This window comes from Vitis riparia, chromosome 9 (genome assembly GCF_004353265.1).
Source record: "Vitis riparia cultivar Riparia Gloire de Montpellier isolate 1030 chromosome 9, EGFV_Vit.rip_1.0, whole genome shotgun sequence".
Lineage (NCBI taxonomy): Eukaryota > Viridiplantae > Streptophyta > Magnoliopsida > Vitales > Vitaceae > Vitis > Vitis riparia.
Window position 1 is genome coordinate 5,062,101 of NC_048439.1, and position 24,190 is coordinate 5,086,290.

Here is a 24,190-nt window from a genome sequence, read left to right on the forward strand (position 1 = left end):
TTTTTGAGAACCATCACATATTTGAAAATTATGAGTGAAATATAAAAAGAATGACTAAAAACTTCATCCAATACTATTTTGATAACGTGGAATCTTGTTGAACATATATACTTGATTGAAAGATACCACAATAAGAGGTATAAGATATTCTAATAGGTATCATGAAATAATTTTGAATTTGAGACGAGACGAGGGATGGGCCGACCTAGTCATGTTTGAGCCACGTGAAGTGCATATGGAAGAAGAGAAAATAATGTGTATGCGTATGTGTGGGTGCACGAGCTCATGTCTCATGTATGATGATGATGAAAATAACCACATGAGTGGGATTGGATAAGGTGGGTATGATAGAGCATAATGACATGATAGTCAATGTTGTGAGGGGGTGAGGGGGTTACAGCCACAAAAAAAAGGAAGGGGAGAAACAAAAAGATGAAAATGGAGGATTCCAACTTCCGTGTCTATGAAAGAAGAGTGAAAAGGATTCCTAATCAAAGAACAAGATCCATTAGGACGTGCTTAGGGACAACCCCCCCCTAAAATGTTGGTGGAATTAGGGGGGGCTCAAAACTAGGGAGCCCACTTGGAGGGGTGGTGTGGGCCAAAAGGACACAAATCTAACCGCAAAATACCAAAAGAAGCTTTACTTCTTTTCATGGAATTGACCAAAAATACAAGAGAAAAAGCATAATAGCACTCCTCCTAGCTTTACATTACAAAGATGCCCCTTTCATGTATGCCCAAAATGTGTCGTCTTCTCCCAACCCACTTGAGGCCTGATAAAGGGCAGCCATTCCATTCATCATAGATTGAAGAGAAGTTTCACCATTTTCAAAAATGTCAAAAGGGAGGGAGAGTGGGAGAGAGGGGCAGTTGGGTCATTCAAAGTTGAAGGGTGGTGTCTTGTAGTAGAGAGGGATCAGGACCCCAAGAAAGAAGGGAGAGGCTGGTGTTGATATGGATGTTTTTCTACTTGAGGACAAGACAAGGGCACATGGAGAGAGGGAGGCCCCTCTTCTTTCATGGAATCCCCGCTCTAGGGTTTTTGAGAGGTTGAGAGAGGGTTTGGGATATTGATGCCTTTTCCATCATTCATTTAATATTTGTTTTGTAGAGGACTAGATGGTCCTTTCCCTTTTTGTTCTTTCTCCTGTCCAATACAAAATACCCTCCTTTCTTTTCTTTGTCCCCTTCATCAACACTCCCCCCAACACCACTCAAGAAACACCTCTCGCCTCCAACACTACTCAATCTCACCCAACTTGTCACCATCTCCTCCATCATCTCTATATATACTCACTCCCACCACCATCATTTTTCTCATCTTTTTAGACAAAATACTATCCTATGTTTTCTCCATAACACAAGTACTACCACGGTTCCTACTACTGCTGCCACCACCAACACCCCCCACTTCTCCCAAGCCTATTTGCAACATACCCCTTCCGCTCCCAACCATTTTTCTAGGCCTTTACTCTAGAGTTCAATCCCGTCCTTTTGCTCTCTAGGCCTTTTGTCTAGAGGTCCAACCATCCTTTTGCTCCAAGCCTCTCCTCAATATCGTCTTTTCACTATGCCTTCGAGAATCTCTGATGCCTTCAAAGCCCACCCTCTCCACCTCAATCACAGACACTTGGACTTGAACTCAGTACAAGAATTACCCGACTTATATGCATGGGCAGGGGTGGACGAGAACCCTTCTGGAGACTCGTTAATCACTGAGTCCGTGCCGGTTATTGATCTCACCGACCCTAATGCCTCAGAACTCGTGGGTCATGCATGCAAGAGCTGGGGCGTCTTCCAAGTCACCAACCATGGCATCCCCGGCAGCCTCCTCGACGACATTGAGTCTGCTGGCAGGAGCCTTTTCTCTCTACCTGCCCAGCAAAAGCTGAAGGCCGCTCGCTCCCCTGATGGGGTTGCTGGCTATGGCCTCGCCAGGATTTCCTCTTTCTTCAACAAGCTCATGTGGTATGAAGGCTTCACCATCTTCGGATCTCCACTTGAACACGCTCGCCAACTTTGGCCTCAAGACTACACCAAATTCTGGTATTAACGCATGCTCATGCACACGTTCAATAACTCAATATTTTCCTTCATTTTCAGTCAGTTCATTTTTCTTCTGTTTGGTGTTTTGAAGTATATATCATGGCCGAAGACGAAGGCCATTCCCCTCAATGCTACTAGCAAAGACTATAATGAAAGCCATGGTCCCCACCAAGAAGATATGGGATTTATAGCATACCAAGATGAAATCCCACTTGTTACTGTCTACTTTGTTTTATGCACACACGATAATATCATCTTTGCTATCTTATACAGTGCCTTACCTTTTTGACAATTTTGTTTTTTCTCTTGCAGTGATGTCACGGAGGAGTTTGAGAAAGAGATGAACCAACTTGCAGAGAGGCTCATGTGGCTCATGCTTGGATCACTGGGGATCACTAAAGAAGATGTCAACTGGGCTGGCTCAAAAGGCGACTTCAAAGCTGCGCTGCAGTTGAACTCCTACCCAGCTTGTCCAGAGCCGGACAGGGCGATGGGTCTCGCCGCCCACACTGACTCTAGCCTCTTCACAATCCTCTACCAGAACACCGTCAGTGGTCTGCAGGTCCAACGAGAGGGAGCCGGATGGATCACAGTTCCTCCACTCCCGGGTGCACTTGTTATCAACGTTGGAGACCTCCTCCACATACTATCCAATGGGGTGTTCCCTAGCGTCGTACACAGGGCCTTGGTTAACCGGACAAAGCATCGACTCTCTGTGGCCTACCTCTACGGACCACCAGCCGGCGTTCCAATCTCGCCCGTGCCGAAGCTGGTTGACTCGACTCACCCTCCTCTCTACCGCCCAGTCACATGGAGCGAGTACCTCTGCACCAAGGCAAAGCACTTTGACAAGGCTCTTTCATTAGTTCGGCTGTGTATACCCAGGAACGGATTCATCGATGTAAACGATCACAATGGGGTGAAAGTAGGTTAGGGATGGTTTTTTGGCTTTGTAGTTACTCTTCATTCCTTGGAGGATTGTGGGAGTAATAAGAGTGAAGAGTTGGGTTAGTTTCCATGGAAAAATGCACAAGAGGATAAGTAATATCAAATCAGATGAAGCGATGCAAACAAGCAATCTCCGTTGTCTTTTGTCGGTGTGTAGGAAGAGGGTAGAGGGAAATGGTCATTTTGAATATTCATATAAAGGACACATGAACCGGCATCTTTTTGCCCCGGATATGAAGGAAGATATCCCTCCAAAGAATAAGACAATGATCAAGATAAAACTGGTTTAATCATAGATCAATCTTTGGAAGGATGATGAAGAAGAAAAATAAAAAACACTACCAACAATTCCTCACAGGTTGAACAAGAAAAAAGGGGGGGCTGCAACTGTCGCTTTCTATCCCCAATGTCTCCCTTCTCTCTGCTTTTCAATGGGGACTTTGGCATTATTGTAAAGATTCATGTCCCTGTCATTCCAATGCCTAGCCATGGCTGAGTTGAGGATGGTATAGCCTCTGCAACCACGTGGTCCTCGACATTGGCAAGCCAGAAAACCCTGCCCCTCTGATGGGGATGAGGCAGTTTTTACCGTTTTTTGATTTGTTTGTTTCTCCCCTTCTCATCTTTGCTAGGCAAGTCACATTTGAGTAACCTTAAAAGACATACTTCCTGGGACAAAAAAATGGTCTAGTTGTGAATTAAACTTGTACATGCACCTACTTGACAACATACCACGGATCAACATTCAAAGAGGACGAACACAGAATTAACTACATGGGATTATTGAAGCTGCATAATAAGTGAGATGGACATACCTTTTCACAAGATGCTTGATTGGCCCCACTCGATACATGATTAAAGTACTTACAAATGAAGTAACAGTCAACAGTCCTAAGAAATTTTTACAAGAAAAATTCAGAATTTATAATTGGTTCCCAGTCTTCCAATTTATTGGGCTCATTCTCACTAGTATGGATAAATGACTACAGAGCTGGAAGCCAGCTGCTCATGACAAAGACCAGTACTAAGTTCCAAATCTATCAAAGTATGCAGTTCTCACTTACTGAAATGAACTTATCCTTATTCCAAGCTTGTGAACACAATACTTTGTCACTCACATTCAGTATTGCCCACAACCAATTAGCAAGAGTATCAGAGTCCATCTCTTTTTATTGATGGATTATATCAAAATCAATCTTAATCATAGTAGACTGTAGTGGAGTTGTTAATTAGCTAGTAATACAATACTTTATTGCTCACATTTAGTGTATTTTCACAACCAAGTAGCAAGATTTCGTCTTAAGCATGATTAGGATAAGAGCAATCTGTATTTATAGATGGATTATATCAAAATCAGTCTTAATCATGGTAGATGTTAGCTGATTTGTTTTGTAGTCTTGTGAATGGAATTTAACTAAGTCTTATTCCAATAGTATTGCCATAGACCATGATTATTTTTAGCTAATGTCCAACTTTCACATTTCACATCACTACGACAGCAAGTCTAAAATGAATTAAAAGTAAAAGTGTTTTTAGATAATCCTTTTGTCTGATCCCACTTTTGGTAAGTTATTTAAAACATCCTGTTTGGCCCATTGCACCGAACACAGGATCAAATATCCCTAACAGTGTATTAAGTACTATGACCAACATATCCTTGATTTTTTATTCATATGCTTTGCCTCACATTCACTGGTGAGCTTGAAAAGCCATGTAAATGTATTCCCTTTGTTTTACAACCAGATTTGCCAACAGTGGATATAAAATTAAAATAATTGGAAGGAAGAAACAAAAAGTTCCACTTCTGTAATGATTAAAGAGGCTTACTAATGGGTATACACTTACCATAATTGGGAGGCAGAAACCACATGTTCATGATGTTTTTTGACTAAAATTGGAAAATTCTATACTGGAATAACCCACTTTGAATTAATTAAAATATAAGTAGGTTGGCCACCGCTTCCCCCTTTTTACATAGTGGTACTACATCACCATCACCAGGAAGACAATGGGATCAATACAGCATCAAACACATTGGGTGAATTTTTTATGCTTGAAGAAAGAAACTGGGGTCAACAAGTCCACAGGTTTTCTTTTTTCCTTTTTGTGTTTGAATTGAACTCCAAGTGTGAGTTATTCTTGAAATACTAAAACCTAAAGACCCTTTAGAAACTTTCCTCAAAAAAATGATGAATAAGCAATTGGCATCTTTTCATTAAAAGGAAATGAGCAGAACTTGAAAATGCTTGTAGGAGATTGACCAGTGGCCAATCTCTACAAACATTAAAGGAAAAGCGAATACTGTGGAACCCCATTCCCACCAAAAGGAAAAGGCAAAAATGAAAGGAAAAGAAAGTGTTGGTATGTGAGAAAGAATTGGAAATAATTGATAATAGGATGCTGAGATAGATGAGTGGCAAGGCAAGAATGGACTGAATTATAAATCTATACATATGAAGATATAGGTAGCACCATTTTATGGGTAAGATGCCATCATGGTGGAGATGGTTTGAAGGTCCTACAATGACAGTCAGAAGGACAAAAGGAATGTAGATTGAGACTGCAAAAAAGGCAAACATGACTATGATTTAACAAAAGATAAAGGCCTTTGGTAGAGTAGAATGGCTAAAAAGGATCAATAGATACCAAATAGGTGAGACAGGGTTTCATTAGCCCAAAAAAAAGGGGCATGAATAATGAAACCCACTACTGTGGAGTTATGTTCACAAATTTTGCATTCATAGTTCTTTGTGTTTTTACCTGATGGCTTACATCGAATGCACAAGTCTTGGGTTTCGAGGAAATGACTCATCTGTCACGAGATAAAAGAACGTCAATAGCAGCAATAAGTATCTTATTTCGTATTAAAAATGCAACTGATTGTCTTAATCTTTGTCCCACTAAGCATGGCAAAGGCGGAAAAAGAGCAAACAAAAAAGGAAAAAATTGTTCCCTCCGACAAGGTTGAAGGAGAGTGACCAAGACCAAATAACAAAATTTCATTTGACTGATAGTAAATGGAGCAGATAATTGCCAAAAAAGATCCATGAATACTTATATCATAAACAAAGATGTAAAAAAAATATCATATCATACTTTGGAAGACACATTCACATTCAGATGGAACTCCATTGATTTGCAATAGCAAAACACATAAATGTACAAAGTTCAAAAGTAAACAAAACATCCTGCAACAGTGGAGCTTACATTAGAAAGGTGAGGTATTTGGCTCAAGTTGTAAGTGCTTCTGCTCAGGTACAAAGATCTAAAGAGGCATCAATTGCTGTTCCTCGATAATAGGTCATTCATCTTATTTTTCTACTCAACATAGCCAATATTTTTGTTCTTCACATATGAATTTTAATGTACAAAGTAGAGACTATATCAAATTTTATTTTGAAATTTCATACACTCATTAGTAAAAACAGAAAATATTTGTATATTTGCAATCTCATTACCCGGTATGAGCATTACAAGAGGCATACTTACAATGTTATTTAATCTTCAAAGAACAAAATTTTTCTGCAGATACCATCCTCCTGTCCCATGAAACATGAGTGACCTTTCTTTTTTTCGTTATTTCATTTGTTTTTTTTTAACACTTTTGTTCTCAATATAGTTCATATAAAGAACAGAATTTCTGATAAAAAAAATAAAAAATAAAAACATTTGAAGGAGCAAACAAAAGCATGGACTGATACTTTCACATCCTTCCATGAGCTTCCACAAATGAATTCCAATACTGAAACAATTAACTTGAAAGCAAATGTTAAAACCTCGAATGCTTAAACTTAATGTTTTAGTTTACAATGCTCAAAATTAACTTGCTTCCTCATTGCCAAAGTGAATCAGAGGTTACATTCTAGAAAAAATGAGTAAGATTTAAAGTATGTCAATTAACAGGGGTAATGTAATCTACATGGATGAGCAGTCTAAAGGTGTCGTTTTCAATAAGAACTTACAAGGCACACAGCCAGTGAAAGGATTTAGCATATTAAAATCACAATGCACAAAAGAACAAAATATTTTGGGTAACCTCTAATTTGTCATACGCACGAAAGCTATATAGTTGTGTGTTTGCTTGTGTTACAGCTGTGTATATTTGTTTGTGTTATAGCTGTGTATATTTGTTTGTGTTATAGCTGTGTACGCATGTTTCCTTGTGAGTGTACCATTTGCACATGTGCATCTACATGTGAAGTTGGGGAAAAATATAAAAGGTAGAACAATGAAGTAATTGAACCCATAAAAAAGGAATGATTTTTATTCGTTCTTTTTCGCATTGTTTTGAATAACTATCGTTCAAAAATGAATCAGCTGGAAACAAGGAGATGTGTCCTATGTATGATTGGTTGGAAGGAAACTTCTGAGCAGTTGCTCCTTCCTTTATACTCAAAGAGAAGTTTCTGTTTCCTTTTCCTATCCAGCTGTTTGTCCATGAGATTTGAACTTTAGCATTTTGTACCCTAAGCTTCAGTTTACCTATCCACTTAAGCCTGAACACCTCCTGCATATGCTTGCCGATAAAAAAAGGTGCTTTCTGTAGAAGGATTTAGCAGAGGAGGGCCATGAAAGATGAGAAAACACCAAAAAGAAAGGGCTTTAACCAAGCCTCAGAACATGTAAGAAATCAGTAGCTACACCAAAGTCCTTAGCACTAACATAGACTTGAAGGCTATATACTTAAAATTTAACTGAAAAGTTTCTGAGCCTGCAAAGATTCTCCTATTCCTTTCCTCCAGCTATACCTAAACACGACATTTAACCATGGTGACAACTTAGTTCCTGATATAGCCAGCACTAGCCCAGTGAGTCAGGAACCAGTAAAAAGCTTAATGGTAGATCAAAGGGAAAGCAAACTCCCAAATAATCCACATGTTGGATCGATTTGCTACCATCAAATTCCTACTCTCCAAATAATTCACCATAAAAGTTTTTCATCCACAGCTATTCAGATGAATCAAACCACTTCAGGTGGAGTTTTAGAAACCATACCTGCTTGGCCAGGAAAAGTTCATCCCATGTTCCACCAGACCAAAAAAAAATTTCATCATGACAAAAACTGCCTTGCAGTTTTCTCCATACCATGGAATTCTACATTTCCAATTAATGCAAACTGTACTAACTCATTAGATAAGGCAAAAAGTCTCTTCGATTTGTAACCATGAAAGTTGGCCTAGCAAAATTTATATTCCAATGCATGAATTCTTTGGCTAAGGCATGTAAATCTCCACTTAAGCAGCCCAATTAATTGCAATGGTGAAGAAATCAGGAGATACCATATGAGGAAAATTCCCAAAACAAAGACCTTTTGAAATTTGACCCATTACCATCACTTGCTCTAAACATCGCTACTTCAATAGTCATTTGAGGTGGTTATGGGTTGTAGCAAATCCATAGAGCCCCTTTCCAATTAGTAATTTTAACCCCTATTGCATCATCCTTCAAGCAAAGAGTCTACCAGTCCACAAGACAGTACTTAAAACTCCTCTATATTGCCAACACAAAGCTTCTCTTTGAAAATGTTACAACGTAATGCATTTGAAGCTAAAATCCTGGAAAGAGATGAAAACATGCAGCAGTGTAGCAGGAGCATTACAAATTTATCCATCGAATAACCATAACTACTTCTGCCCTTTTTTTTTATCATGGAATACCAAACAACCCTTGTCTTTGCCTTAAAAGAGGGCCCTATTGGCAAAGCAAATAAGACACTAGAAGTTTACCAATTTGACAATTTAAAAGCTGCTTTCCTACATCACCAACTGGAATCAATTCACCTCCTCAAGGTTTATTTGTACTCACAGAATCAACTTCAAAACAGGCAAGAACTCCTCAGAGGACTCAAGATCATCTCTTTGTGCCACGGAAAATAATAGTATGATCAGCATACAACAATGGAGAGATGACAACTTCATCCCACGTCCTTGCTAACGACAACAACAACAACAACATAAAATATATATATATATATATAAGAGGAAATGGAAACTGCCCAAAAGATTGCTAGAAACTGCTCCTCCAATCCAGCAGATGGTATTTCATTATCCATACAGGGAAAGTGGACTTCAATGTATATCTGATTATGAAACTGACCAAAGACAACTTTTGTTTTTCAAATTTTGTTAATAAAATGGGAATTTGTTTATCCCAGCAAAATCTACTTTCTACCTCAAGTCCAATAATGATGACATGATTTTAAAAACTATCTTAAAGACTTAAAGTCTATATATACAATATAACACCAAAAACAGGGGAATTCAAGCCTTCTCTATTCTTTAAAAGTTAGGTTGCAAGCTTCCAAAAATTGGGATAGACCCTTCTAGTTTGCAATTCTAGCAAAGAATCCAAACACTTTGAAATCTTCCCTTTAGCGTTCAAAGTTTATTTTGCATTGGCTTACCATCGTTCTAACCATCCCAACCTTTCGATGTTAATATATAAATTTTAAGTTTTTGTGATTGCACTTCTAACTTGATATTTGATACAAAACAAATTTCCCAACCTTTCGATGTTAATATATAAATTTTAATTTTTTGTGATTGCACTTCTAACTTGATATTTGATACAAAACAAATTTCCATCAGCAGCTTAAATTGATTGGTTCAGTACTTATTTAAGCCAACTAACATGTCTTCAGTTTCAGTGGCAGTGCCAAATGAAAGCAACTCGCTTAAGATAATTAGCAATAGAATAAACGCGAATAAATACGGATAATTAGTAATATCCGAAACTAAAAAAATAAAAAATGAAGCAATATTTCAAGGAAAAGAACTTCTAACACACATATGCACTTCAGTGTTAGCATTGTTGTTCCTATAAAGGGCAAGGATTTGAAACAAAGGAAATTACCCTTTTAGTTGCAGAAACTATCACAGAGCTCAATATGACTGCAACAATCATCAAGAGAGAGCTGAAAGCAGAGACAGAAACCGGCATATTTTCTGCATCACCAACATTGTATGCAAAGCTTGACGAAGTATGCCCTGAGTGTGAAAAAGAAACAAGCAAATTATTTCAATAAATTGATCACACAAGAAGCGCTATACCATGGTAGCATGCTGCATTCTAGAAAGCTTAAAATTAAAAAAAGCATATGCTCTAAAACGGATTTGTCCACATTTAGATCCATTTAAAAAGACATGGAATTCAATGTTTATACACTTCACAAAATGCATAATTATGACTAAATTCTCCAAACTTATCAATAGAAAACAAGAAATTTGCTTATGGTCGGAAAAGTGACATTTGGATAGCTTCAACTCCAACAGTTACAAAATCATCAGAACTTGATTTTAGTTGGCTTTGAAATGCTAAAGATAGGGAGATGCTCAAGTCGGTGTTAAAGGCGGTCTTGGCCTTTAAAGTCTCTTGAATAATTTCAAAGAATTTGTTAACTGTTAATACCATAAAAGACAAATCCTTTTCCAATTTGTGTGTGGCTGTGCTAGTGTTGAGACACAGTGCAAACATCAAGCCCTTTTCAAGAATTGTTCAAGAACACTCCATAATGCCCTCAAAATATGTTAGTATGAGAATGTGTATATGAATATGAAAGAATTGCCCTCAAAAGATCATTGAGCTATAAAGAGATGGAGTCCTTATTTGCCCAAACCATCCCCTCAAATTACCCACTATTCTTAGTTTCCGGAACCATGGTTGGTTTAGCCATTTAAGGGGTATAGCTACATTACACTCTCTAGATCTCTTTGGAGTTGCCGGAGCAGTTAACGTGCATGACCAACAAATTGCTCATTCAATTCAAATTTTGCATATTCACTTCACAGTTGGGAGCCACTTTACCAACTTTACCAACCTTACCAACATGCATCTTGAAACCTTTTCCTGGTTTGTTCAAATCTAACACCATGAAAATTACCTACAAATGAAAAGAAAAAAGAGAAAGAAAATTTTTGAAGAACAACATCACTCTGAGATATTTGACCTAATAACTATCCATTTCAATCTAGTATTGAAGCAAGGTAAAATTAAATAATATGCTAATAATAATTAAAAAAAGAAATAAAGAGAATTACTGATTTAAATGGGTTATACTGCTTGGAGATGACTTTAAACCGGACTTTGTCACCGTACAAGCTCTTTCCTATTTTATGATACTGTGGGTGTTCGTCTTGCTGGGCAGTTACTGGAAAAGCCTTTAGCCTGCATGAGGACAAACATAAGTTTTTTTTTTCACTTTTGAAGTGTTGAAGCTATTGACTTCCCCACTACCCACTTAAGATGAGTCAACAACAAAGTCTTTACACTAGAAATTGAATTGATTTTTTTTTTCTTTTTACAAAAAGGGGAAAAAAATCCTATCTCTTAAATAAAAGATCTTTAGACCGTCCCATGATTCTGATTATACCCTGTTTGTTTGTTCCTCTTATTGTTATTTAATTTTATTTTTCTAACCTCATTTTACTTTATTTACTTTTGTAAAGTAATCATTAATATTGTTACTAATATTTTTTTAAAAAAAAACTTATCAATTTTCTTTATTATTATCCATTTTTTAGCTCACGATTAATTTTTTTTTTTTTAGGAAACTTATTAATAAGAGAATATCTATTTTTAATTTTCTTTTAATTGAAAGATCTAATTTTATAATCTTTCGAATTGTTCAATGTGTTACCTTTCAAGTTGTAACCCATTTGCAAACATGAAATTACAATTTAGAAGACCAAATTTATTAATAATTTAATTCATTAGATTTTTTTTTGATTTCTACAAGTACTAAAAGTATAAATATGCATTGAGACATGATTTAATTTTGGTTTTTAGTAATTATTAATATTGATTTTTATCACTTGTTTTAAGTAAATCAATTCAAAAATTGTAGTGTCAATGTAATAACAAATATAATGATTTAGTTGTTTAATTATAGAACAAACCGATAGTTTATAAATTTATTATTATTATTATATATAAGTTTTTCTATTTTTAAAAATAAATAATAATAAAAATAATTTAATTAATTATAATTATAATAAAAATAAAAGGACAAAATAAGAATATACTTAGACTAAAAATAGAAAACTATTTTCCTAAACTTGGAAATATATTTGACAATTTTTTGATATAAACTAGTTTTTTGAGAACTTGTTCTCAAAATATGATTTTTTTTTTCACAACATATTTTTATTATTTTCATTATTTTATTTGTTTTCTAAGGGCTATTTAAAAAAAAATATAAATTAAAAATAAAATATTATATATAAAAGTTATTTTTAACAAATATTTGAAAACACAAAAACCAGGCTAAATATTTTATAAGTTCTCAAATAAAATTTTATCCTAATTAAAATTATTTTAAAAAGCATTCCAATAAATGACATTTAAATAATTAAATAGGAATTTTTAATATTTTTTATGGGTGATTTTAAAATTATTAATAATTAGACTAGTAAAGGAAGAAAAATTAGAATAAATTGCATTAAAGCTTAAATATTTCAAAAATTTTAACTTTTTGTAGTATATGTTTGGTTACATCCACAACGAAGTCGTTGTAGTATAGTGGTGAGTATTCCCGCCTGTCACGCGGGTGACCCGGGTTCGATCCCCGGCAACGGCGAATTTTTATTTTCCTTTTCCACTGCACCATCCAACGGCGTCGTTTTGCTGTATTGGCCGGGCCCCAACTCTGCCTTTTTTTTTTTTTTTTCTAAATTATAATTGTTTTAAATTTTATTCTTGATATTTCCTTTTTCCTTTTTCCTTTTTCTTTTTCTTTTTTTATAAATATTTTTATGCCATTTTGCTTGTTGACATTTTTTTTCCCTATATCCGCTACCATTTTATTTTCTTTTGACAACTTTTTCGAGGTGTTTTATCTTTTCTTTTAACAATTTAATTATGATAAAAATAAGATAAAAATGTATAAATATTTATAGTTTATTAGATATAACGAGCGTATTATTTAGGGATGAATTACATTTTATTTTATTTATATTTCAACAATATTTGCATATTATATCACTTTATTATCTTACAAATTGCTATGTTCTTTTTAGTTATATTATTTTTATTATCATGATTCTATACATATCAATGTCAATAAATATTTATATTTAGTTTAAAGTTTTTAAATAGTCTATTTAAGGTGGTGTTTGTTTTTATTTATTTATTTATTATTTAATTCTAAATAAAACTTAATTTAATTTGAAACTAAATTCTACTTAATAATATTAAGTATTAAGTTTGATTTTTTAATATTTTATTTTTATTAAGTGCTAAGTTGCTTTTTTTTTTTAGGCTAAAAATCAATATCTTAATGTATTAAAAAAAATAATTTTTAAACTAATTCTTATTTGACCAAAAAATAACTTAATATATTTCTAAAAATTTTAAAATAATAGAAACTATTTTAAAAGTTGTTAAAGTTGAGGTTGCGGAAAAAAGGAAGAAGGTGGTGGCCATGGCGAAGTGATAAAAGAGGCAGGCAACATGGACATAAAGATTCATTATAATAAGAAAACTTATTTGATTATAAGAGGCGGTGAAAATCTAATTTCTTTTCATCATTTTGACAAAAATTTCCTTACTATTTTTTTGTAAAAACAACATTGTCTTTAAATTACATGTAAATACTTGAAATAGTAAATGATATTTATGTCAAAAATGGATTACTTTTCAAGTAAAACCATGAGAAATGCTATATTTAAAATTTGAAGATGATTTAATCCCTTTTAACTAAATATTTCTAATAAGAAAGGTTGGAGGTTGATATTTTTTGATGGGTTTAAAAATATTATTTTTTTATTTCGAAAAAGTTGAATATTTTATCTTTTTTATTTAGTGAAATGATTTTCGCATTTCCCAAAATTTAATTGGATGGGCTTGGGTCACATGCAATTGGGCCTCCACTATCTCTGTAAGCCCATGATACTCACAAAGTGAGATTCAATACAATCCTTCTTCTAGTTTTCATCTTCTTTTGTGGGATGAAGTAAACTCACATAAATCATATAATCTGTAACATTTGATGTGAATTTCAAATTTCATCCATACATTAAAATTTGGTTTCTTCTTTGGTAGACAAACCTGCAGATAGAAGTTCTAAGTGATAGGCAAACTTCTAGTTAGAAAGCTGACTCATACTATATGATTGTAGCACTCAATCTGAAATTAGAATCTATAAGGAGGGTCCTATTGGCTAATGCAGAAATCAATTTGCCGGCCGCCACATTATTGTCACAACCTTTTGTTGTTAATCTTACTATTTATAATACTTAATGTCACTTATCATAGTGACGTGGATTAAGATGATCATAATGTAATTATAATATAATTATTGTTATGGATACCAAATAATGTAATATTTTTATATTGTTCACCTTATCAATGGTGATGTAGGCATTAATTTAACATTAAATGTGATGTGGCCATTTAACATTAGGCATTAGGACACTCATACAAGCTTTTCCTTTTAACCTTATTATATGAAGACTTATAAAAGTACGACAAAAATATTACGATGAAGTTATGATAATTTGATAGTGAAACTTCTTAATACTTCTTAATGTTTGTTTTTGTTTTTGTTTTTTGTTTTTTGATGAAAAGAAACTATGAAGTAGAATACCTATAAATTCGATTGAACGACGAGTTACAATAATATTCTAAACCAAACTTTGTAATATTTTAAGGAAAATTTGACCTCCAAATGATCAACTCAATATTATAAATACTTTTCTTAATTAAACAATTTGTTGTTTCATTGGTTGTCTTTTCCTGGTCGAACACCGATCAAGAGACCAGATGACTTTCTCTTTCTTCTACTTGACTTGCTTTCTTAATCGAGACATTGCCTTTCTTGATTGAGTGTTGATTGAGGTTCAACTGAAAATTAGAAAAGACTAATGGTCACCTGTAATGCACTTAATGCTCAATGACTACTCAACTAGTCAAACTGAAGCTAGCTCAACAGTTGAGGCTTACTTTTATAATTTGAGGTGTTCGAGCTTGTTTTCCAATAAATTGAAAGCTCTTATGCATTTATTGATAAGAGAATACCTGGATTGAATAATCTTAACTATTGTTTTCTCTATTTCAAAGCTCTCAAACTTTAGTGCATTGATTATTATACTTGCAAATCTATTATAATGCACTTATTTGAGATCAACCTAACTTTTATTGTATTGAGCCTTTATTAAGCTAGGTTGAGTATTGTTAAACTTAAAATGTATTTGGTAGTGATTTTATAAAGTGTTTTTAACCTTTTTAATACTTAAAAGATAAAAATTTTTAAGTGTTAAAAATGTTAAAAACACTTCCTAGAATCATTGTCAAACACACTCTTATTATATTTGTGAAAGATTGAGTGTTTGGAGTTTTAAGCTAGCATTGAGCTTGAAGAGACTTAGAGTTGGAAGTCTTAATTCAGTGGACCCTCCACTTAGAAAGGAGTTTGAGAAGAAAGGATGTAGGCGAGATTTGCCAAGCCACTATAAAAACGAGTTTGCATCTATCTAATTCCCTTCTTTATTTACATTTATTGCTTTATTAGTTGATTAATTGAAGTGGTTTTCGAAAAAGTTTTAATAACCTAATTCACTCTCCTCTTAGGTGTTTTCCCTTAATCTAATTAGTCTTACATCACAACATATATGTTGGATTCTCCACTACAATGATATATTTCTAGTGCCTCTCATACTAATGGCGTACCTAACAAAATCATCACAAGCATGCTTCTAGGATAGTTTATTCATATTCTTAAGTACCCTTTGAAATTCTCATAACTATACCTCCAATTTTATGTGTACCCATTAAAGTCAAGCATACCCAAAGAAATTAAAATTTTCTCCAATCATGGAAAATGCTTTATGTTATTTAATGTTCCTACAATGTCATTAGACATCTTAATTTGAGTTGTACCTATCCTAATGACATTCTAAGCTACAATTTTCTATAAGAACCTTCTCATCATCTATAAGAATAGTAAGAATAAAAAAAAAAAACCAAAAAATATAGGAAGTATACAATAATTTATGTGATTTAGCCTAAAGTTTACATTCATAGCTTAAGACGAAGAGCAACTTCCATTATTGTTTTATGAGATTACAATGTATACTTCTCAATTCTCAAAGTCCCAATTATGCTAACAAAAAAAGATCTTTCTCTTTTAGTCAATACCTCTTCCTATATTTTTCTTGATTACATAGAAATATTCCTTACAAGAAACTAATTATCTCATCATTTTTACAAAAATATATTCCTGGAAGAAAATCTATACTTCCTTTATAATAATAGAATAGCTTCCTCTAGTACCCCATGTAAGAGCTTATGGAAAAGATCCTTTATTAAAAATAAACATGCTTCCACTAGCCATTATGCTTCAGGCCTTGATGAAATGGCTTCCATACACACTCTAGAGTGATGTTTTTTTATCCAGATTTTGTGCAATGATACATGTAGCAAACAAGCAGTATTTTTTTCTTACAGAATAGAGCTTAGAAGAGAAGCAAAGAGCATATATAGACACACAAAACAAGCCCTCATATATCTATCCTAGACTCTTACACACCACAGTAGGTTTTTAAAGCAGATTCAGCTCTCTGACCAGCTTCAGTGTAGTAGAACTGGAGGAATTCTAGATGATCAAACGGTTTGAAGAGCAAAGGGTGTTCTTCATCCACAAGCTCTTCTGGGGCTTTTATCACATACCCTGCTTTTGGGATTGAGAACAATCCAGTAGAGTACCTGGACTCATTTCCAGTCATCATCACCCTATGATATGGAGAGTGCAGTCGACCATTTGTCCATGCCTGCAGAGGTTACACACAGGTCTCATTAGAGAGGCTGAATACTACTCAATTGAGTTTGAAGAAACCCAAAGAAAACTTACGAGGAAAGAGTCTCCGATCATGATGATAAAAGAGTCTGGTGAGCATTTGATGTTGATCCATTGGCCATCTTTTGTCTGCACCCCTAGTCCATCAACTTGATTTTGATACAATATGGTAACTATGTTCTTGTCTGTGTGAGCATTTAGCCCAAGCTTGGTTTCGGTAGTTTGAGGCCCTTTATATTTCATGACACGAAGAAGGTAGTTTGTAGAATCCATATGCTCATCCAAGTACTTCTCCATGCCCAAGCTCTCTAACACCATCCTCCTGATTGTATGATCCAGTTCTGACAGTTGTTCTGAGAAGGATTGTATAGTTTTGCTGCCAAAGAAAAAGTTTGTTGAAGTTAATAGATTAATTTAAGTATAATATCATTCCAAAAGTAGAAATTGAAAGAAAGGATTATATACCAAAAATTAGCATTGCCTTCAGGCCACAAGAGCTTAGTGAAATGTTCAGCTTTTTCTTGGACTAGTGCATCATCAATGCCCATGCTCTCATAGAGTGGCACCGTTGGATACTGCCCAACATAACCATGATAAGGCTTTTTGGAAGAGTTTCTCAACTTGGTTTGTAGAGGGAGATCAAAAAGTTCTTCCAGAGCACCAAATATCGCCTTACGAAGATCTAGAGGAACCTTATTGAAAAAAGCCTCAAAGCAACCATACTCTTCAAGTGCTTTCTGCACTTGGGCTTTCACCAAGTTCCACTGGAGAGTTCCTGGCTTCAGCTCTGGATCTGAGAAGTCTATGACAGGAAGCTTGAGAGAGGTTTCAGATCCCATTACTTGCTCTTTGGTGAATGAGGTAGAAGAAGCTGCTTTCCTATGCTTTGGTTGTGAATAAGCCTTTGAGTTTCTTGGGCTAGTTGTATAATTTCTTGGATGCTATATGCTCTAAAGAGATGATTGAAATAATGGTGGTTGTGAAAATGAGGTTTTGGACTAATTTGTCTGTGACGATCACTAAAAATTATTATAATGGCACGATCTTAATCTTGGAAGCTTCTATCCACCTAATATGTATCAAAGCTACAGAATAGGCTTTCATAAAATAAACATTAGCCCTCTAAATAATGACTTCTTTAATGGAAAAGGCCAACAAATGTGATTTACAAAGTAGGAAGGGCAAATTACTAGCTCTTTCCACATTTGATTCACATCCTCAATATATGAATCCTATAGCCTTCATATTTGAAGAGAATGACAAGAAGGTTCCCAAATGGCTGCTGAAAAAGATTTAACAGGAATGGTGGAATTCAGAGCAATTTGATGGACATGGTTCAGGATGCCTAGTGAGGTTGAAACCAATTTCTGTTAATATTTCTTTTTGTTCTTCATGGGGGAGGTTGAATTCAGAATTAGATCCCTTCCATATCAGGTGAGACCATGACAAACCTAATGTGGAGTTGTTTTATCTTGCAAGAAGACTCCATGTCACAATTATTGTGCAATGGTCATGATGTAGATTTAAAAGGAACAGACACAACCTGCAGGTTTTAATAGTGTCTTATAAGTAGAGCCTTCTCTTTCTCTTTATAGTTTTTTGCTGTTATATTGTGCTTGTCCTGTTCTTACAAGTAATATTCAAATGGTATGTCCCTCAAGGTGGTCCTGCCTGCAGCATTTTGCCTTTGTCCTCTGTTTATTGGAACCAAATGATAGAAGAATCTTAGCCCTCATGCAGTGGGATGCCACAGCCACTAGTGTCTGTTCACAACCCTAAAGAACCAAAGTCCCAACGTATCTAAACTAAAGTCTCCCTTGTTCTGAGCTTCTGATTCTTTTGTTGACAAAGTCCAATAATTTGTGGTGAAGATTTTTGAGAAACAACCAATTCTTTATGTTGAGGCTGTTTTCATATGGAATATAAGAGAAGCCAGTGCATATGATCATCAAAACTTACACAAGACAAGTTACTCACCATCTAAGGCTATCTTACACATAGCAGTAAACCTTCAGGGAACATGAAAGAATCTTTTTCACATAACCTGTTTTGGAGATAGAGATTTATGGGAGTAAACAAAATTCACATTTACACCTACCATGACAGCTATGCAATAAAACTACTAATGAAGAAGTTGCAGCTTCTATAGCCCAAAATACCCTGCTGTTTTGATTTGGGGATATCGCCTCATTGTGAAGATGGGGTTCTGTTTTTATTAATTTAAATGCTTGGAAGGACCTACATTTTATAATATATGTATGTAGTTATTGATACAGAGTATTTCTGACTTAAGAGGAACAAAAAATATTTTGCAGGAGTCATCAAGAATCTTTTTGAAGGGCCCCCAAATCATGTTTCTTGATGTTGCTTTCGAATGTATCGTTAGATGCCTACACTAGTAAACACAGAAGAGTGTGACATTTGCAGACATAAGAAAATAAGTCAATACAGCATACAACAGTTACATTCATGTGATTGCAGAGAACATGGTGGTTTCTATTCCCAGAGAAGAAGAAACCAACTCCTTGATATTATTAGACAATGTACCAGAAAAAAAAGGCAGTAAGAAATCTGCATATTTGTGATACTACGAGTACCAGAAACCTGGCCATGACACTAAAAAGATCAAACACCACAGTAGGCTTTGGCAGTGGATTCAGCTTGCCCAGCCTTATTTGTGAAGTAGAAATGAAGTAATCCATAATGATTAAATGGCTTGAACTGTAATGGGTGTTCTTCATCGGCTAGCTCTTCTGGTATTTCTATAATCCCACTATGGTATGCAAATAGACCGATTGAGTACCTCGCTTTATTCCCATTCATGATGACCCGATGCTCGGGAGAATGTATTCTGCCATTGCTCCATGCCTAAGTTCATCAAGAAAAAAAAATGCATATCTTAGGATCTTCATAGTTACAATTCAAGCATGTATAATCACCAATTTCTACTCCTTAAAAGATACAAAATAAGGTTTTACTAATAATTCAGAACATTTAGCTAAATTTGAACAACTCTCAGCAATAATGATTCTTTTCCCCAAATTTGATGTCATAAAGTCAAAGTACTGGCATAGTATGAAACTTGAAAAGAGAGTAGAACAATCAAGATAATGCTCTTATCCCAAGCAGGTCTTGAAAGATATAACTTTAGGTTGAAGGATTACTTCTCAGAGTTGATTAAAAAAACTGGTAGTTTTTAGTTGCCAGAAGTTCCTTCATTTTCACAAATTTACTTGGTTTGTCAAATAGGTGATAGTAACCAACCAATAGTGCATCCCCTGCCATGACAACATAGGATGAGGGAGAAGGTTTGAAAGAAATCCACTCGCCATCCTTCGTTCGTATCTCTAAACCGCAGACTTCGTTTTGGTGAAGTACGGTTATGAAGCTCTTGTCAGTGTGACATGAAGTACCAATGCAAGTCTCATTCTTCTGGGGTCCTCTGTATTTGATGAGTCGGAGAAGGTAAGTGGTTGATTGAATGTGAGAGTCATAGTACTTCTCTGCATCATAGCTTTCAAAGACCATTTTCTTCATCATTTGTTCTAATTCTGACACTAGCTTTGAGTATGAAAGCACAGTTTCACTAACCAAGAACCAAGAAAGAACAAAAGAAGAAAAACAAATAAGCATAATTCAAGAATTAAAAAGCATTATGACAAGAATATAGATCAAGCAAGATATACCAGAAATGATCATTTCCTGCAGGCCACATGATGTTTGTGAAACTTTCAACTCCTTTGAGCGTTGTTGCATCTCCAATCCCCATGCTTTCATGAAGAGGAATAAGGGGATGCTGGCCGATATAGCCAAAATATGGCTTATCAGAAGTGTTTTTGACTTTGGTTTCTGTGGGGAGATCGAACAATTCTTCTAATTGACAGAACGTTGTGTTGTCAAGCTCTGAAGAAACTTTATCATACACTGCTACGAAACAACCATATTCCTCAAGTGCATGCAGGACATCTTTGCATGCCAAAAGCCATGATTTTGTACCAGGCTTCAAGGTTCCAGTGGAAAAATTGAGAACAGGAAGCCTGGGTGCTTCAGAGCCCATGGTTTTAGTTCTTTTTCTTCTTTCCCCCCCTGATGGGCCACTTGGATTTATTGCCTTAGATCATGTATCTTATAGGGGTTCAATTGATGTATCCATGTCATAAAAAGACAAATGAGATGATAAGGTGACAGGCACTGAGGCAAAGAAGAATATGGATGAACCCAAAGTGCTTTGTGCTACTTTGTGTAGCCGACATAGAGATTTGTGAAATGGAATATACTTAGTGAGACGGATTTGTTAGCTAGTACAAAATCAAATAGTTTCAAACCTTGCAATACTGTAGAGTTGGAGGGTAAGCTATGTTGATGGTTCTATGGAAGAGGCTAATTGGGTGATTTTCATGAGACCCAATTGAGGGTAAGAACAGGAGTTTATGATATAGAGCACAAATTATAAGGTTTTTAGACTTTGAAGAGCACACACCATCACAAGATACTAGTAGATAACCTCTCATAAGTCATAAGTGTCACTTTCCACCACTCTAATCATGAGCTGGCCCTATCCCACCCCTGTCATTCAATCTTTGTATTATGTTTTTTGAATCGGTTTAATAATTCAGAGTACTTCTACAATCTAGGTATTTCATAGAACTATGCAGTCTTGTTTGCTTGGAATAATACTGAAAATGACCATTTTTGGAGATTAAGTGATGAAAACAAGACAAGTAGAGGAAAAAAAAGACAAATGTAGCAAGAGAATTACTGTGAAGAACAATCAAAAAAGACAAAAAATGGAATATCTGCTTTGGTAATGGAACAATGGACAAAGACAGGTTAAAATTTCAGTTACCAGCCAACCAGGACAGAAGATCAAAGAGGCTTTCATTATAGAAATACCAGAGTCTTGGTACCACAGGCTGCTCCCTCAATTCCTATTGAGAAAGGAAAACCAAGAAAAAAGTAACAATATAATAATATAAGGCATATTATAGCAGTTGGGAGTCAGAAAAATTTGTTTTCATTAAGAAAGCTGTAGGATTAGCATCTGCAGAATTAAAATTAAAGCTAGAACTCAGCAGCAGTTGTTGATGCTGCATGTTAGGCAGCAGATCGGTAGCCACTAAGATTGGAATTTGGGGTGCTTTACAGGGAAGTGGGGGAGTGGCAATGTGACTTGCCACACCATATTGCAGCAAAAGGTGCTTTATATTTTGCAAGTACTTAAAGATCCATGGCTTTGAACTAATGGTATGTGGTAGAGTACTTCCAAATGCATGCTTAGTCGGAAATACTTACATTGGAAAAAACAGAGTACTAAAAATATTGCAGAAACACTTGAAAATAAATTATCTTGTACAATTACAAACAGGAATACAAAAAAGGCTATGGCTTATATTCAGAAAGCAGCAGTGGTAAGTCCATATGGCCTTGACATATTATCATTGCACTGAGAAAATTCATACAAATCTGTGGGAAACTGCATCCTTGATGCGATAAGACTGAGCTTAGGAACAAATCCATAAGATCAGCATACATACAAACACTAAACAGGCCTAGAGACCAACCAGAACTCAAACACCACAATAGGACTTGAGAAGGCAGTCAGCCTTCTTACCCTCAGCTGTTCTAGTAAAGCGAACAAATTCAAGATGATTAAATGGCTTAAAACGTAAAGGGTGTTCGTTATCCACTAGCTCTTCTGGTATCTGTATCACTCCTCTCTTATATGAAAACAGCCCGAGTGAGTATCTCACCTCTTTCCCCTTCATCATGACTTCAAAACTCCTTAAATGGTTAAATTACTAAAACAGTATGGAGCCTAGATCTTCAAATCCTTGGCTCAATCAACATAACTCTTCTAAAAACTTCAGCAAATTTTCCAAGATACCAAACAGAGGATACGTACCCACCATGAGTGCATCGCCTGCCATGACTAGAAAGGATGACCGTGAGGATGGCTAAAAACCGATCCACTCTCCATCCTTTGTTTCTATTTCCAATCCATCAACTTGATTTTGTTGAAGTGTGGTCATGAAGGACTTGTCCTTATGAGAGTTCAGCCCCAAGTTAGTCTCCATCATCTTGGGTGCTCTATACTTCAGAGGTCGTAGAAGAGAAGTCGTCGATCCAATTTGAGAGTCACTATACTTCTCTACACCATAGCTTTCAAACAGCATCTTGATCACCGTTTGATCTAATTCTGCTACCAGCTTGGAGAACAAATGAGCACTTTCACTAACAGACAGATATTTAGCAGGTCAAAAGGATAAGAATAAGCCAAGAATTTTCCAGAGAAAATATAGGAAATTGGACAAAATTATACCAGAAACGATAGTTCCCAGCTGGCCACATGAGATTAGTGAAACTTCGAATTTCTTCTATATTTGTTGCATCATTGATACACAAAGCTTCATGCAGAGGAATACTGCTTATCTGCCCCAGATAGCTGTGGAAAGGCACATGATTGGTGTTCTTGACTTTGATTTCTGTGGGGAGGTCAAACAACTCTTCTCATGTGCTGAAGTTGGTATTATGCAGTTCCAAAGGAATTTTATCATGGGCTGCTATGAAACAGCCATACTCTTCTAGTCCGAGCCGAACCTACTGGAATCTCATGCAGTTTTCCAGATTCCATGTTGGTTCCCTCAAGAGTTGTCTGCTACATGTCAATTTTTCATGGTACTCATATATATGTGTGCTCTGATACTTGAGTGATAGCAAGACAGATGAAAAGACATTGGTCACATCCAATGTTTAGACTTTCTGTAAGGATTATCAAGTAAAAGAGCTGCATTTATGTTTTCCAGACTGCTGTGCCACATATAATGCTTGTAGCATCTTATATATAGGGCCCCCTCAAGAAATTAACCACCCAAAATTTAGTGTAATTGAATGACAAACAATCATACTGTAGATCAGACCGATTTCTATAGAAAAGAATTAACCAATATGCATAATCTACAATTTAATCGAAAATAACATGAATATGAGAATGACATGCAAAAGAAGCATTTTCTGCAGGCCTGGCAGATAAAATGAGGATTTGGAAACTTGTAGCTGAGGGAGCCAACCACCTAGGTCTTCCGGACAGCTATGAGGGACCCGAGCTGGCCATCTAGCTAGGTCTTTAAAACAATTTCCGGAATTCAAACCATATGCCTTGGTCCGACAGCATGATCGAGCATGACCAGTGGAAGCCGAGTCGACCATCGTTGCCTATTGCACACTTGTACATATATAACTTATAAATAATAGAAAAAAGTGGACGTGATTAAAAGTTAATACATACAAGTATAAGGGATTCTATAAAGAGTAGAGAGGGTTATTAATGGTAGAAGATAGGAAAACTCAAAACTTATTGCCTTAGAACTAAAAAAATTTCAAATATGCGATGATTCTGAAAAAGAG

At 35.4% G+C, this 24,190-nt stretch overlaps 3 protein-coding genes, 1 long non-coding RNA gene and 1 other non-coding gene across 5 annotated transcripts; 2 read left to right on the plus strand and 3 right to left on the minus strand.

Moving 5' to 3' along the window:
* The first annotated feature begins 1,126 nt into the window (after positions 1-1,126).
* LOC117921528 (gibberellin 3-beta-dioxygenase 1-like) lies at positions 1,127-3,124 on the plus strand. Its single transcript, XM_034839429.1, has 2 exons — positions 1,127-2,049; positions 2,362-3,124. Exons 1-2 carry the CDS (start codon positions 1,574-1,576, stop codon positions 2,981-2,983), a joined length of 1,098 nt encoding a protein of 365 aa, XP_034695320.1. The 5' UTR covers positions 1,127-1,573; the 3' UTR covers positions 2,984-3,124.
* A 9,375-nt stretch (positions 3,125-12,499) lies between these two features.
* Positions 12,500-12,571, plus strand: TRNAD-GUC. Its single transcript has one exon. It is a non-coding gene; the product is annotated as a tRNA-Asp (tRNA).
* A 3,698-nt stretch (positions 12,572-16,269) lies between these two features.
* On the minus strand, positions 16,270-17,726 carry LOC117922329 (probable 2-oxoglutarate-dependent dioxygenase AOP1). The gene is made up of 3 exons (XM_034840438.1): positions 17,252-17,726; positions 16,841-17,162; positions 16,270-16,760 (listed from the first exon to the last, which is right to left on the minus strand). Exons 1-3 carry the CDS (start codon positions 17,623-17,625, stop codon positions 16,512-16,514), a joined length of 945 nt encoding a protein of 314 aa, XP_034696329.1. The 5' UTR covers positions 17,626-17,726; the 3' UTR covers positions 16,270-16,511.
* A 1,459-nt stretch (positions 17,727-19,185) lies between these two features.
* Positions 19,186-20,954, minus strand: LOC117922344 (probable 2-oxoglutarate-dependent dioxygenase AOP1). The gene is made up of 3 exons (XM_034840467.1): positions 20,473-20,954; positions 20,051-20,372; positions 19,186-19,654 (listed from the first exon to the last, which is right to left on the minus strand). Exons 1-3 carry the CDS (start codon positions 20,841-20,843, stop codon positions 19,412-19,414), a joined length of 936 nt encoding a protein of 311 aa, XP_034696358.1. The 5' UTR covers positions 20,844-20,954; the 3' UTR covers positions 19,186-19,411.
* Positions 20,955-22,250: 1,296 nt separating this feature from the next.
* On the minus strand, positions 22,251-23,704 carry LOC117922541. Its single transcript, XR_004652494.1, has 2 exons — positions 23,106-23,704; positions 22,251-23,017 (listed from the first exon to the last, which is right to left on the minus strand). It is a non-coding gene; the product is annotated as an uncharacterized LOC117922541 (long non-coding RNA).
* Between the last annotated feature and the right edge of the window lie 486 nt (positions 23,705-24,190).